This window comes from Pelophylax lessonae (genome assembly GCF_965119305.1).
Source record: "Pelophylax lessonae genome assembly, chromosome: 3".
NCBI lineage: Eukaryota > Metazoa > Chordata > Amphibia > Anura > Ranidae > Pelophylax > Pelophylax lessonae.
Window position 1 is genome coordinate 606,739,711 of NC_138770.1, and position 17,006 is coordinate 606,756,716.

General features: G+C 42.9%; 1 protein-coding gene across 1 annotated transcript in view; it reads right to left on the reverse strand.

Annotated features, from left to right (window-relative positions):
- Nucleotides 1-17,006, reverse strand: part of DNAH14 (dynein axonemal heavy chain 14) — a gene marked incomplete at its 3' end in the record, with an annotated part of 442,814 nt that overhangs the window by 365,602 nt on the left and 60,206 nt on the right. Inside the window, exons 9-10 of the mRNA XM_082252323.1 lie at nt 14,648-14,786; nt 7,194-7,325 (exon numbers count right to left, since the gene is read on the reverse strand). Of these exons, the coding sequence (XP_082108449.1) occupies nt 7,194-7,325; nt 14,648-14,786 (271 nt within the window). The remainder of the gene's footprint in view (nt 1-7,193; nt 7,326-14,647; nt 14,787-17,006) is intronic.

A 17,006-nucleotide genomic window follows, 5' to 3' on the forward strand; every position in this document is an offset into this window, starting at 1 on the left:
TAAGGTGCGCATACACCTTTAAGACCGATGCTGTCATCACTGAGCGCCGCTGGAGAGGCTATTTCAGCCTCCGGCGGTCTCACTCACATGTTCGTTCAACGTCGCATAATCTGCCTTGAAGCTCTCATGCTTGCAAGCATACCTCGCTATCGGAACCACGCTGCTGATCCCTGTATCCCGTTACCGGATCATCCGCTCTTGCCGAACCTCTCCTCTACTACATTGCTACTAGTGATAAGTACCCCACAGGGGAAACCTCTATAACCTTCATACTAAAGCTTACACTATCTAGCTCTGCATACTAAGGACTATTACTACATCTGCATTAACTAAGATTGCTAGCTCTTGAGCCTAATACCATCTGCTCTTGCACTGGGTTGGTCTATCCTGTATGTTCACCTGCTACTCTATCATCTGCTACCATACATGATTGCTAAACCTATCTGCATCCCATCTGCTACTATCTTACTTTCAAGAACATTCCTTTCAAGTGTCTGTCATCTACCATCTCTACCCAACCTGTCTCTTCAGCCTATCATCACTATATTACTATACATATAAGTCACTCTAGGAACATCTTATTGAGTGTGTGTATCTACTTGCTGAATTGAGACTATCCACACATGATGAGTCTTGGGAGTTGGGATTGGTGTCTCAGCGTTTCTCTACATGACTACTGAAGTGGAATATTTCTGCAGCTGTAAATCCACATTATACATAAAACGCAGGAGCGTTACAGATTGAACGAACCTCAAATGGATTCAGCAGAAATAACCACTCAGGTGACACAATTAAAACAGCAAGTAACTGCGTTAATACACGCACTTGCTGAATTAAGAGAAGAAAATCAGGCTCTGACGCAGCAGGTAACCAGACTGACACAACTTACCACTGCTCAGTCCCCTGAACCCAAAATAAATCCTCCTCTGATATTTACAGGCGATCGCAAAAAATTTCGCGAATTTAAAAACGCATGTGATTTACTTTTCTTGCTAAAACCCCGTACCTACCTTACTGATCACATTAAGGTTTGTACTATTATTTCTTACCTAACAGGCGATCCTCGGGCCTGGGCAGACTCTCTTTTTGAGAAAAACGATCAGCTTCTCAAATCCTATGCCTTATTTCTAACAGAACTTACTAGCCTATATAATGATCCCAATAGGCAGAGTACTGCCGATCTTCAATTAAGGTCCTTGAAACAAGGTAGGAGACCTGTGGAAGACTTTGTCGCAGAATTCAAGAGATGGACCCTTGATTCAGAATGGAATGATGCATCTCTGAAAACTCAATTTAGGCTTGGCCTATCAGAGGCCGTTGAAGACGAGCTCGCCCGAGCGGATCTGCCAAAAACCCTGGATGCATTGATACAACTCAGTATCACCATAGATAGAAGACTACGAGAAAGAAAGGCTGAAAAAATGGGAATGCCATTATCCAGTTCTTCTCGGATTTCGGGCGATGACCCCACTCCTATGGAGGTAGGAACCATACGCCCACCTCTATCAACTATGGAAAGAGCCAGAAGACGATCTGGTAATCTCTGCTTGTACTGTGCATCCCCGGATCACAAGATAAACGTCTGTCCCCTAGTCTACAAAAAGAAGGGTGAGTGTTCACATGTCCTCCTAGGGGGATTGACAACTTCAATTACTAACCCTTACCTTTTTGTTTGCTTAACATTACAGTGGGACCAGAACAGGATTACTACTAAGGCCATGATTGACACAGGATCTTGTGGAAATTATATTGACATACGTTTTGCTGCTTTAAATAAAGTCCCTATTATTTCTAAACCTAAACCTGTCTCAGTGAGTCTTATTAACGGTGTTCCTTTATTCTCTGGTCCGATCACTGATCAGACACAGGCACTCCTAGTCACTACTAACGGGTCTCATATGGAGACCACTACCTTCGATCTAATACCTTCACCCCACTTTCCCATTGTTTTGGGACTTCCCTGGTTACACACACATCAACCAACCATAGATTGGAAGGAACGGACCCTGGCCTTCCTCTCTTGCTATTGCGAGGGTACGTGTAACCTCCCGTCTTCCGGGAAGATCCTGTCTGTGGTGACAGATGAGATTGCACCACTATGTTATCAGGATCTCTCTGAGGTTTTTCTTGAGAAAAATGCTCAAGCACTACCTCCCCATCGAGACTATGATTGTAGTATTGATCTACTCCCAAATAGCAAATTGCCGTTCGGTCATGTTTATCCTCTTTCACAGGATGAACTTTCCCATCTCAAAGAATATTTGGATGAGAATTTGAAAAAAGGTTTTTTTAGACCTTCCACTTCTTCCACAGCAGCAGGACTCTTTTTTGTCCGCAATAAGGACTCAAGTCTCAGGCCTATCATCGACTATAGGCAATTGAATGCTATTACAATAAAAGATCGCTATCCTCTACCGCTTATCCCTGAGCTCATTGAGCAGGTGCGTGGAGCTACCTATTTTTCAAAATTGGACCTGAAAGGGGCATACAATCTCATTCGAATCCGTGATGGACACGAGTGGAAGACTGCATTCAGAACCAGATACGGATTGTTCGAATATCTTGTAATGCCATTCGGGCTATGCAACGCCCCTGCAGCCTTTCAACGATTTATAAACGATATTTTCAGAGACTTACTAGATGTCTGTGTTGTGGTATATCTGGACGATCCTTGTCTGAACACATAAGACATGTAAGACTAGTATTATCGAGATTGCTTGCACACAACCTATACGTGAAACTGAAAAAATGCTTGTTTCATAAAGAAGAGGTACTGTTTCTAGGCTACATCATATCCAAAACAGGAATCAAGATGGACATGAGTAAGATATCCTGCATTCAGGATTGGCCTACACCAACCACCCGCAAGGCGCTACAGCGATTCCTTGGATTTTCTAATTTCTACAGGGAATTCATCAGGAACTTCTCTGCCATTGTGAGACCCCTCACACAGCTCACTAGCATTAAGAGACCATTCAAATGGTCAGATGAAGCAAATAAAGCTTTTCATCTGTTAAAGACAAGGTTTACTTCTGCTCCCATACTACGCCATCCAGACCCATCCCTCCAATACATTCTGGAAGTAGATGCGTCAAACATGGCAGTAGGAGCAATACTCTCCCAACGACCAACTAACACTTCACCACTCCATCCAGTCGCCTTCTTTTCTAAATCCTTAAGCAGTCCAGAGGTAAATTACCCCGTGGGTGAAAAGGAACTGCTTGCTATAAAATTGGCTCTGGAGAATTGGCGACATCTACTCGAAGGCACCCGATTACCAATACTTATATACACAGACCATAAAAATCTTCAATATCTTCAGACTAACAAAACTCTCTCTCACCGACAGGTACGATGGTCACTATTCTTTCTAAGGTTTAACTTCCTAGTGACCTACACACCTGCAGATAAGAACAAAAAGGCGGATGCACTATCACGACTAACTGAAGAAAACTACTTCGAAATCCCTTCCGTTCCTATAATACCTCACAAGCGTATTATTGGAGTTGTCTGTTCTTTGAAGGAAGAGGTTTTGCATGGTATAAGTTTGGATTCACCCCCACCACAACTAAATACCGATGCAGAAGGCTTCCTCTACTACAACGACAAACTTTACATACCACCTACCATGCGCACTTATCGCATGATGTGCCTATGGCAGGACATATGGGTATGACAAAGACTCTTAATCTGATTACCAGACAATTCTGGTGGCCTGACATGAAAACATCTATACAAAAATTCGTCTCTTCATGCAATGTCTGTGCTAGGTCCAAAATTGACACTACGAGACCATCCGGTCTACTATGCAGTCTACCAATACCCCAAACTCCATGGGAAGTTGTGTCCTTGGACTTTATAGTAGAACTACCTCCTTCCAAAGGATTTAATACCATCTTGGTGTCAGTGGACCATCTGACAAAGATGGCACATTTCATTGCTATTCGCAGACTACCTTCGTCCAAACAAACGGCAGAACTCCTGATGAAACATGTCTTTAAGTTACATGGTACCCCAAAAACTCTTCTGTCTGGATCACAATTTATTTCCAAGTTCTGGCAAGAACTATGTCACATACTACGAATTGAGCGGAAGCTCACTTCTCCTTACCATCCGCAGACCAACGGACAGACTGAAAGAGTCAACCAATGCATCGAGCAATATTTACGTTGTTACACTTCTTACCAACAGGATGATTGGGTGGATCTTCTCCCTCTGGCAGATTTTGCCTACAACAACGCAACCCACAGTACGACCAAGCAGAGTCCGTTCTACTTGAACTATGGGTTTCATCCCTCTATTCTTCCACCACGCATCCTTCCTTCAAATAACCCAGTAGCCTCAGACTATCTTACCCAAATAAAGGACTCTCTGGGTTTGCTTAATACTACCATTGCACACGCTCATAGTCAACAAAAGAAGTACTATGATCTTCGCAGAAGACCTTCTCCTCAGTATGCTATTGGGGACCTCGTTTGGCTCTCAACAAAAAATTTAAGAATGAAAATCCCTAGCAAAAAGCTTGGACCTCTCTTCTTGGGACCTTTCCCAATCAAGAAACTTATTGGAAAAGCTGCAGTACAGCTTACATTGCCAATAGACCTCAAAATACATCCCATTTTCCATGTGTCTCTACTGAAGCCCCATGTTTCTGACCAAGGAATAAGGCCTACTATCCCACTTCCTCCCCCTGTACAAGTTGAAGGTGGAGAAGAATATGAGATAAAAGAGATTCTGGATTCTCGTATCCACAGAAGAAAACTTCAATACTTAGTTCGATGGAAGAACTATGGGCCCCAAGACGACACCTGGCTAAACACCTCTGAAATACATGCCCCTAGATTAATCCGCAACTTTCATGCAAAGTACCCAGACAAACCAGCTCCAGAGGCCTTCAGGAGCCGGCCTTAAGGGGGGGGTACTGTAATGTTCTGGTACCTTTGGTACCCTAATTCCACTTTTCCTAAGTGTATGCGCCCCACCATTCTCTTTTGGTAAGGTGCGCATACACCTTTAAGACCGATGCTGTCATCACTGAGCGCCGCTGGAGCGGCTATTTCAGCCTCCGGCGGTCTCACTCACATGTTCGTTCAACGCCGCATAATCTGCCTTGAAGCTCTCATGCTTGCAAGCATACCTCGCTATCGGAACCACGCTGCTGATCCCTGTATCCCGTTACCGGATCATCCACTCTTGCCGAACCTCTCCTCTACTACATTGCTACTAGTGATAAGTACCCCACAGGGGAAACCTCTATAACCTTCATACTAAAGCTTACACTATCTAGCTCTGCATACTAAGGACTATTACTACATCTGCATTAACTAAGATTGCTAGCTCTTGAGCCTAATACCATCTGCTCTTGCACTGGGTTGGTCTATCCTGTATGTTCACCTGCTACTCTATCATCTGCTACCATACATGATTGCTAAACCTATCTGCATCCCATCTGCTACTATCTTACTTTCAAGAACATTCCTTTCAAGTGTCTGTCATCTACCATCTCTACCCAACCTGTCTCTTCAGCCTATCATCACTATATTACTATACATATAAGTCACTCTAGGAACATCTTATTGAGTGTGTGTATCTACTTGCTGAATTGAGACTATCCACACATGATGAGTCTTGGGAGTTGGGATTGGTGTCTCAGCGTTTCTCTACATGACTACTGAAGTGGAATATTTCTGCAGCTGTAAATCCACATTATACATAAAACGCAGGAGCGTTACAGAAAGATGGAAAAATCTCCAAAAGGCATCAAATTACAGATTAGACATTCTTATAATATGTCAACAAAAGTTAGATTTTATTTTCATCATTTACACTTTCAAAACAACAGAAAACGAAAAAATGGCTTCCGCAAAAGTTTGGGCACCCTGCAGAGTTAATATCTTGTACTGCCCCCTTTGGCAAGTATCACAGCTTGTAAATGCTTTTTGTATCCAGCTAAGAGTCTTTCAATTCTTGTTTGAGGTATCTTTGCCCATTCTTCCTTACAAAAGTCTTCCAGTTCTTTGAGATTTCTGGTCTGTCTGTCACGCACTGCTCTTTTAAGGTCTATCCATAGATTTTCAATTATGTTGAGGTCAGGAGATTGTGAAGGCCATGGCAAAACCTTCAGTTTACGCCTCTTGATGTAATCCCCCGTGGATTTCGAGGTGTGTTTAGGATCATTATCCATTTGTAGAAGCCATCCTATCTTTAACTTCAGCTTTTTCACAGATGGCATCAAGTTACCATCCAAAATTTGCTGAAATTTTATTAAATCCATTTTTCCTTCTACTCGTGAGATGTTCCCTGTGCCACTGGCTGTAATACAACCCCAAAGTATGATTGATCCACCCCCATGCTTAACAGTTGGACAGAGGTTCTTTTCATTAAATTCTGTGCCCCTTCTTCTCCAAACGTACCTTTGCGGTGAGGACGTAGAAGAGGTTTTCTTCTGATGACTCTTCCATGAAGACCATATTTGTACAAGTATCTCTTTATAGTGGAATAGTGTACCAGAACTCCAGTGTCTGCCAGATCTTTCTGGAGGAATCGTGCAGTCAAACGTGGGTTTTGAATTGTTTTTCTCACAATCCTGCGAGCTGTTCTGTCTGATATTTTTCTTGGTCTTCCAGATCTTGCTTTAACTTCCACTGTTCCTGATGACTGCCATTTCTTAATTACATTCCGAACAGAGGACATTGACATCTGAAAACGCTTTGCTATCTTCTTATAGCCTTCTCCAGCTTTGTGAGCGTCAACTATTTCAGTTTCAGTTTTCTAGACAACTGCTTAGAAGATCCCATGGTGCTGATTGTTGGGGCAAGGTCAGATGAGTCTGGGCATTTAAAACCTTTGAGATTGACATCACCTGGTCTTCCCAGACGATGATTGAGAACAATCACTGGCAGGTCTCAGCCTTGCAAAGGGGGCAGTGCATGCTATAAATTCTGTAGGGTGCCCAAACTTTTGCAGACACCATTTTTTTGTTTTCTGTAATTTTGAAAGTGTCAATGATGGAAATAAAATCTAACTTTTGTTGACATATTATAAGAATGTCTAATCTGTAATTTGATGCCTTTTGGAGATTTTTCCATCTTTCCTTGGCTTCTTTATGCACATTAATACAAATTTTTACCTGGGGTGCCCAAATTTTCGATCACCACTGTAGTCACAAGAATGCTTTAAAGTTAATATCTGACCTCCAAAAAAGTTTGGTTGATGGCAGAAATGGCTTTCCCCCGAAGTGTCTGAAGCCTGGCCAGAGCGGTGTCACATTGTTTGGTCTGAATGTCACAGAACTCTTTCAAACAATAGCTGCGGGAGTCATCTACCTGTAGGATCAGAATACATCAATTAACTCTTATATACTGCATGTAAAAGGTTCCAAAATGTTTCACAGCATACTTCAGTACTGTACAGCAGAAATCATCCTTATGACTTGGCAATATTCTGGATGGGATTAGTCTGACTCTTACTCAAGCAAGTCTAAGAGCTAATCTAAAGCTCCACCCCTGCGGAACTTTAGCTTTAGAACTGTTATACATTATATTCATTAGAACTCTACTAAAAAAGGAAACAGCTATACATGGATAGCTCAAAAATTGAGATTTTTGACATTTATGTCACTTTGATGAGATTACTGAAGGAAATCAGTAGTGTATTTTATTTGATCACCCCACTATGGTACTTTAACTTTAATTGTTTTATATCCTGATATTTTCTTGAAGCAAAGTTTTGCAATATTTTTTTTTCCAAGAACATTTTTCATGAAATAAGCAATGTTGGTTATTACATACAAGAACACATAATGAATTCTGTGAGGTGATATAAACATAGATGAGATTGTGATAAGTGTTACAATATATTAATACAAAGAACAGTTTGTAATATAACTAAATGTGCAAAAATATAACTGTAGAACAGTAATATTCAATAGTAGTACAAGTAGAGTGTTTAAATGGTTGCAAAAATGGTCAGCAAAGGATTAATTATTAAGCTGAATGTAATAACCTCTACTCAGGTGTTTGATTTACATTGGGGAGAGCAATGGGGCTGGTGAGGATATGATGATGAGTGGGGACAGGACAATCTGATTTTGGAGAATATAGATAGAATGTGAACGTGAGTGGCAGGCACTAACCCTGTAGAGAGGAGGGGGGGGGATGAAAAAAAAGCAAGGGGAGGGAAGGGAGGAATGAGATGTTATGGTTGTTTTAATGATGTTGGGTATAGTTTTTGATGGCTTGATTTTGGACAGGAGTGCAAGGGTTAGGTATAACGAGAATAAGAGAAGGTAAAAGAGGTGTATGGCGCTGCCTGTGTGCTCTTACCAATTAATAAAATTAATAAAATTCCACAAAAGTGCCACAGTGCAATAAATATATAAAATATATAACTCCTTGTTATTGATAGTGAATGAAGTGGTATAAAAAAGCTGGTGATAGTGATAGGAATTAGATGATGGTAAAAAATGGGTAAATAAATAGTGTTACTTAAGGTGCTCTATGGTCCTAAATAGGACCTAATGACATGAAAATGAATGGTGAAAAAAACAACACAAATAAACAAGCCGTAGCTTGTTAAAGTGATATAAAGTGAAGGGTGTTTCAAAATGTATGTAGTGGTAATACATAAAATAAGGTGAAAAAGGTGAAAAAATCCCCTAAGGATCCTGTCCCTTGGTATAGCTGAATAAAGACAATCCCAAAATGTATGGTGTAAGATCAGCAGGGCACTTATATATAGCAATCCATAAATGATCTAAGAGATAAGTGGTAAAAGTCTAAGAAATGCGTGATATAAAATCTAAAAAATACCTGATGTAAAGGTAAAAAATGCGTGATATAAAAGGTATATGGGCAGCTATACCGGTCCCTAGATATAGCTAAATGAAGATAATATCAAATATGCAGTATAAAACCAGCAGAGCACTATATATATAAGCCAACCTATAAATAATCTAAGAGATACGAAAATATAAAAGGTGTACAAGCAGCAGGAAACCACATAAAAGAGTAGCAGAGATTATTACCCACAAGAATCTCAAATAAATATAGTAAAAATGTAGTCCATAAAAAAGCAGTCCAATTGATTTCTTTCAGATGTATCATAATCAATATTTTTCACAGTTTTTCTTAAAATACTATGATAATAAATTATCCATAAATAACTTCTGTGCAAAACGAGATATTTCCCAAAAAAAGGTGACTTCAGTGCAGGTGCATCAATATGTCTCTTTAAGGGTGCCAAACACAGGTGATCACTCCGTGCTCCCCTCACCCCCAGGGCCGCACTCACCAGAAATAATCACCCCTACAGGGGTAACAAGCCTTGGGTATACTATCAGTGATGGTAGTAACTGCATTTAAGTAAACGGCGTTACTTAACGCAGTTACTTTTGAGGGTAACAAGTAATCTATCTGATTACTCGTCCTCTCCCTGTAATGCCGTTGCCCTTACTTTCGGCTGCGTTACCGCAATTACATCTACCGCCACTAGATGGCAGTAGATTTCATTGTAATTCCCCCTCTACTCTATGACCGCTGTCTGCGGTCAGAGCTGCAGACATTGAGGAGATTGGGCACCGGGGAGCAGCAGGGAGAGAAGATGGAGTGAGACAGGGATTGGTTTCTCACTCACATGCCACGGAGTTAATCCCAGCAGCACATAGAGAAGATGGGGAGCAAAGTGCTGGGGAGGGATCAGAGGTGATTGGCAGGAAGAGCTCTCCTCTGTTCCGGACACGCCCCTCCAGTCATTAGCATTCAATGACAGGGCTCCCATCTACCCCTTTTCTGCATCGATGTACTGTCTCCTCCCCCCCCCTGCAGATGTTGGTGAGTGGCTGTGTTTAGGCATATGTAGTAAGTGAAACTTTATGTTACAGGTAGTGACTGGATTATAGTACTTTGATATCTCACAATTAATGTATTCCCCCACCCCCAAGTCACTTTTCATATGAGTCTGCTAATTATAGAATATGTCCAGTCATTGCTTTGTATCTGAGATCTTCATGTTCCCATCTAATCTCCCTTCACTATGCTTGCTTCTATACCTATAATGTATGTGAGCCCCGATCCAGTCTTCTCATCACTACAGAGTGCTGCACAAATATTCCAGCAAGAATCCCTAATATCAGCTCTGGGTGACATTACTGTGATTGCCTCATGCCTAGTGGAGGGGTTGCGGCTCTTATAGATTGCTGCATTTTACCAATTTTCCATGCAGTTCTGTCACTCTGGATATCAGCTTTTGCTACTATCACTTCTTTCTGCTGTCGGGGCCCAAAAAATAATAACAAAATAAATGACACTGTTCGCTGCCTATTGACATGGGATGGGGGAGGAGGGAACATGGGATGAAGGAGCAGTAGGACATGGGATGGAGGAGGACATGGGTTGGAGAACATGGGATTGCAGAGGAGGGGGCATGGGATGGAAGAGGAGGAGGACATAGGACAGAGGACATGGGATGGCAGAGGAGGGGGGCATTGGATGGAAGAGGAGGAGGACATGGTGAGGAGGAGGAGGGGGGCATTGGGATGAAGGAGGAGGTGACATGGGATGGAGGAGGAGGGGGCATGGGGTGGCTGAGGGGACATGGGATGGAGGAGGACATGGGATGGAAGAGGAGGATGACATGGGATCGGGGGATGAGATTGTAAGAAGAGGACATGGGATGGGGAGATGGGACTGAAGGAAGAGGAGGAAGAGGACATGGGATGGAGGAGATGGGACTGGTGAAGGAAGAGGACATGTGATGGAGGAGGAGGAGAACATGGGATGGGGGAGGTGAGATTGTGAGAGGAGGAGATGAGATGGGGAGATGGGACTCAAGGAGGGGGACATGGGAAGAATGAGGGGGAAATGGTATGGAACTCGGTGGGATTGTCAGTGAGCGGATTCGGTAGGGCCCAGACCTAAAGCTGTGTAAGGGGCCACAAACTTTCTGATGGCTGCCCTGTCTGCGGTACTGGAGAGAGAGGAGGAGGAGACTCAGACTGTGAGAGAGGAGAGGCAAAAGGCAGAGAGAGCACAGCGTGCCAGGCCCAGGAGGAGGGCATGCCAGAGCATGTGGCGACCCTCTGCCATTTTGCCAGCCTGGCCGGCCATATAGGTAGAGAAAATAAGTATAAAAAAATAAAGTCAAGGACCAGGACTCCACCAGGGCAGCAGGAAGTCCACCACCAGTCCACCACCGCACACAGCCAGCCCAGAAGAGAAGAGAGAGGCGCAGACAGACAAGCCTGGAGGAGGACAGAGCCAGACAGACCCGGACCACAGTGTGCCAGTGCCTGGGCAGGCCACGCCACCACAGCAGGTACCAAAAAACAAAAACCTCACAGTCACAGGCTCAGTCACAGTCAGGAGTCAGGACTCAGACCCCCACCACCACCAGTGTGCCACACCGCCACCACCACCACCAGTGTGCCACACCGGCACCACCACCAGTGTGCCACACCGCCACCACCAGTGTGCCACACTACCACCGTCACCATCAGTGTGCCACACCGCCACCACCACCACCAGTGCCACACTGCCATCACCACCGTGCCACACAGCCATCACCACCACCAGTGTGCCACACTGCCACCACCAGTGTGCCACACCACCACTATCGTGTCACACGGCCACCACCAGTTTGCCACACGGCCACCACCACCAGTGTGCCACACCGCCACCACCCGTGTACCACACCACCACCAGCCAGCCACTCCAGGCAGCAGGTACCAAAAAACAAAAAAAAATACAGTTACTCACACAGTCAGGAGGAATCAGACCCCCACAGTGTGCCACGCCGCCACCACTATTAAAGATCTTATAAAACATAATTGCATTATAAAATAGTAAAAAAAAAAGTCACATTTACTTTGCTGAGTAACTAATTACTTTTTCAATGTGGTAACTGAGTCAGTAACTCAATTACTTTTTGGGAGAAGTAATTTGTAACTGTAACTAATTACTTTTTTAAAGTAAGATGACCAACACTGTATACTATTGCCTCTGGTAACCTCCAGGTCCCCTTTGGTCTCCCTAGATGATCCAGTTAGTATTGAGTGCTGTCCTATAGCCTGCCCGAGTCCGATCTCACTTCCCTTTGGGTATACACTCCACGGGTATGTATGGGGAAGAAAGGGCCTCACATAGAGTAGTATTGTCTAATAATCACTTTATTACATCCAAAAAATAATACTCACAATGCGAACGTTATCAATAAGCAGGAATACACAATAGCGGTTGCGCACTTCCGGGACGCCGTGCGTTCCACAAACCGGATGTGCGTTCCAACCAGGCGGATGTGATATGATGACGCTCTACGCGTTTCGTCTGTCCGACGTCATCAGGAGTCATCTTAGATTATTTATAGGTTGGCTTATATATAGTGCTCTGCTGGTTTTATACTGCATATTTGATATTATCTTCATTTAGCTATATCTAGGGACCGGTATAGCTGCCCATATACCTTTTATATCACGCATTTTTTACCTTTGCATCACGTATTTTTTAGATTTTATATCACTTATTTCTTAGACTTTTACCACTTATCTCTTAGATCATTTATGGATTGCTATATATAAGTGCCCTGCTGATCTTACACCATACATTTTGGGATTGCCTTTATTCAGCTATACCAAGGGACAGGATCCTTAGGGGATTTTTTCACCTTTTTCACCTTATTTTATGTATTACCACTACATACATTTTGAAACACCCTTCACTTTATATCACTTTAACAAGCTACGGCTTGTTTATTTGTGTTGTTTTTTTCACCATTAATTTTCATGTCATTAGGTCCTATTTAGGACCATAGAGCACCTTAAGTAACACTATTTACCATCATCTAATTCCTATCATTATCACCAGCTTTTTTATACCACTTCATTCACTATCAATAACAAGGAGTTATATATTTTATATATTTATTGCACTGTGGCACTTTTGTGGAATTGTATTAATTTTATTATTTGGTAAGAGCACACAGGCAGCGCCATACACCTCTTTTACCTTCTTTTAATTTTTACTATATATCCTAGGATTATAGTTACATAGGTGGGCTGCAGCCAGTTATACTTAGATTCTAGTATATCCTAAGCGTGGATCTTTTTTACATACATAATGAGAATAAGGTATTTCAATGTGATAAATTGATAGCTTTGACTCCTTGGAGTTAAAAAGGTATTGGGGAGAAAATTGGCTCTATAGCTATTGTGAGCTGGGTGAGCATGGTTCATTTCTTGCTTTGAAAGTGTAGCCAACTGGCCCAGGTATTTGCAAATTTGGAGGGTGAGTCATGGGATATTGAAATAAGTTCTTAAATTTCTGCTATTTTGTCTATGCGTTTGTATCAATCCGAGAGAGAGGGAACTTGTGGGGTGCGCCACAGCCGAGGAACACACATTTTAGCAGCATTGATCAGTAGCATGGGTAGGGATTTATATTAAGATGGGTCATTGGACTGTTGATGGTGGAGAAGGAATTGGGCAGGCGAGAATTCTAGAGAGTGAGATGTTATTAATTCACTTTGGGAATGTATTCTTTTCCAAAACGCTTTGATGATAGAGCAGTTCCACCAAATTTGGAGAAGGTTGTCTTTCGATTGATGGCATCTCCAACATTGATCAGGAATAGATCTATTCATTTTGTGTAGGAGAAAGGGTGTAAGGTACCGTCTGGATAGTATTTTCTGGTTGTTTTCCTGTATGGAAACATTGATGGACCCCTTGTGAACGTTGTGGAAGATTTTCTCCCACTGGGCTTCTGAGACTTCCATATATAGGTCTTGGGCCCAGTCATCACAGACTTTCCATTTGTTAGCTGAGATACTGTTCCAGAGTAATATGTGCATTTTAGGTATAATTAATTCTAAGGCCTGAGCAGGTTTTAAATCGATCAAAAATAGAGATGATGGTGCGCATATCTGAGGCGGGGCTACAGGTAAAAATAAGTATATCGTGCGCAAAAAGAGATATGCGGAGTTCTTGGGAGCAGAGTCTAATCCCATGGAGTGGGGCCACTTCAAGGAGGTAGCTGGAGAGGGGTTCCAGGGCTAAGTTGAAGAGCAACGGGGATAGGGGGCAGCCTTGTCTCGTGCCCTTATATAGACGGAATTCTTCGGTGAGGGACCCGGTCACCCAGAGCCTGGCCGCTGGAGAAGCATACATGGCTTTGACAACATGTGTGAAAGGACCAGAGAAGCCAAAGGCTGTAAGAACCATCGACAGCCATTCAAAGTTAACGTTGTCAAAGGCTTCCTCCGCGTCCAGGGTTATGATCGCCAGGTCCTCCACCGACTGAACTCTAGCCTGGTCCAGGGCTAACAGCACTTTGCGGAGGTTGGAGGCAGCTGATCTGCCCTTGGTGAAGCCTGATTGTGCTGGGTGTATCAAAGAGGGCATGATTTGGGCCAGTCTAGATGCAACAATCTTAGACAAGATCTTAACATCTAGATTCAGAAGGGATATTGGTCTATAGGATCCAGGTTCTAGGGGGTCTGCTAAGGTTCCAGACAGAATAAAAAAATGATCTGACAAGTCCCTGAGCTCTGCCCACTCCTTCTGAAATGGAAAAATAACTTTGAAAAGGTTGCTATTTAAAGTGACGAGTATACTTTAAAAATGATTGCAGTAGCAGGGGCAGTTTTTTTTTTTTTTTACCTTAATAAGCACAACAGGTATGTCTCTGCCATTGTTATCTTGCTGGATGTCCACAGCACCCTCACACAATGACTGGAGGTATAGCAGGCAGTCCTGGGACAGCTCATCAGCCGTAAACAGCTGTTGAAGAAGTATTTCCCTGTAATGGAAGACCACAGCATAGTTATTTCTAAGAAGGCTTAATGTCCAATACCTGATATGTAAAATTCCAGAGGGTCTGAAAACCATCAAAGACAGCCTAGGACAAAGATTCTCAATCAAGTGTTACTCATAACCCACTGGAGCTTCTAACATGTTCAAAATACTTAAAAACCTACTGAGATGAGAAAAAATAACTCCTTTTAATGGCAAGGCAGGTATGTAGGGTTGTGGTCCTGAGTGGCGTTACTTGACCAATCCATCCCTACCATAACAGGGCTACATAACAGTGTTTGCCCCTTAGGCTGAAGGTTTTCAGTACTGCCCTGTCCCCATAGCAATTATAGAGGGAGGATACAGGAGTTAACCACTGCCTTTTTCCAATTTGCAGAGTTTGTGGATACCTTTTTCAGCCATGCCCCCATGCTACTTTGACCTGTCTCTTGTACTGTTATGCCATGTCTACTTTGAATATGACAGCTGTTGGGAAGTTAGTTGCTGGGTTAGGTGGAAAAGCTTGGTATCATTTAAATTACTATTGAGACATGCTGAATAGCTGCTGTGTTTGTCGTACCTACAGTGGGGAACATAATTATTCGATCCCCTGCAGATTTTGTAAGTTTGACAACTTACAGATCGGATGAAAAACGGATGCAAACGGATGAAAAACTGATGAAAAACAGATGAAAACGGATGAAAAACTAATGAAAAACTGATGAGAAAAGAAAAAAAACTGATGACAAAGGATGAAAAACTGATGTTGACTGGAAAAAACTGATGGCAAAAAAACATGACAGCTGATGAAATGAATGCTCCGTATGTGTGAAAAGGGGCCTTAAGAGGGTGATGGCTCCTAATGACAACTCATTATGTGTATAAAAGACACCTGTCCACAGAATCTCTTTCTTCCATTTAAACCTCACCATCATGGGCAAGACCAAAGAGCTATCAAAGGACGTCAGGGACAATATTGTAGACCTGCAAAAGGTTGGAATGGGCTACAAGACCATCAGCAAGAAGCTTGGTGAGAAGGAGGCAACTGTTGGGAGCGATTATTCGCAAATGGAAGAAATACAAAATAACCATCAATCACCCTCGGTCTGTAGCTCCATGCAAGATTTTGCCTCATTAAAGCAGTGTTCTGGCCTCCCACTACAAAATCTAAAAATCAGCAGCTACAAACACTGTAGCTGCTGACTTTTATTATTAGGACACTTACCTGTCCTGGAATCCAGCGATGTCGGCACCGCAGCTGATGTTTCCATCAGCTTTTGGGTGCTGCCGCCGCCATTGCCTGTAAGGAAGCCCGGCCATGAAGCCTTGTGGCTTCTCAGCTGGGTCCCTACTACTCACGCACGAAGCATGCTGCACTCTTTTACTGGCCTGGCAGCAGGGGAAGGAGGAGGAGGGGCCGAACTTCAGACGTATCTCGTTGCGTTGAGGTCCGACAGGAGTGGGGACAGGGTACAAATACAGGTACCCGCTCCCCCCTCCCCCCCAAAAGGTGCCAAATGTGGCATCAGAGGAGGGGAGGAGACAGATAAGCGCAAGTTCCACTTTTGGATCTAACTCCGCTTTAAGTAAGGATGATCATGAGAAAAGTGAGGGATCAGCCCAGAACTACACAGAAGGAGCTTGTGAATGATCTCAAGGCAGTTGGGACCACACTCACCAAACAAACCATTGGTAACACAATTCAATGCCATGAATTGAAATCCTGCAGGACCCCCAAGGTCCCCCTCTTCAAGAAGGCACATGTACAGGCCCCTCTGAAGTTTGACAGTGAACATCTAAATGATTCAGTGAAGGATTGGGAGAACATGCTGTGGTCAGATGAGACCAAAATTAAGATCTTTGGCATTAACTCGAGTCAATGTTTGGAGGAAGAAAAATGCTGAATATGACACTAAGAACACCATCCCTACAGTGAAGCACAGGGGTGGAAATATTATGCTTTGGGGCTGTTTCTCTGCTAAGGCCTCATGCAGACTGGATGTTTTTAAAACGCCAGTAGAAAGCTGTAGCTGTAGAAGGAGTTTTTCAGCTTTTTTGCAGTAGCATATTTCAGCGATTTTTTTTAGCATTTTCAGCTGTAGCGTTTTTTTTTTTTTAGCTTCTTTAGCAAAACTATACACCCACAAAAGCTTTTGGCTCAAAAACATAGATAAATGCCAAAAAGCTGCGTTTTCAGAGTTTTTAAGCTTTTATCAGAGTTAGAGAG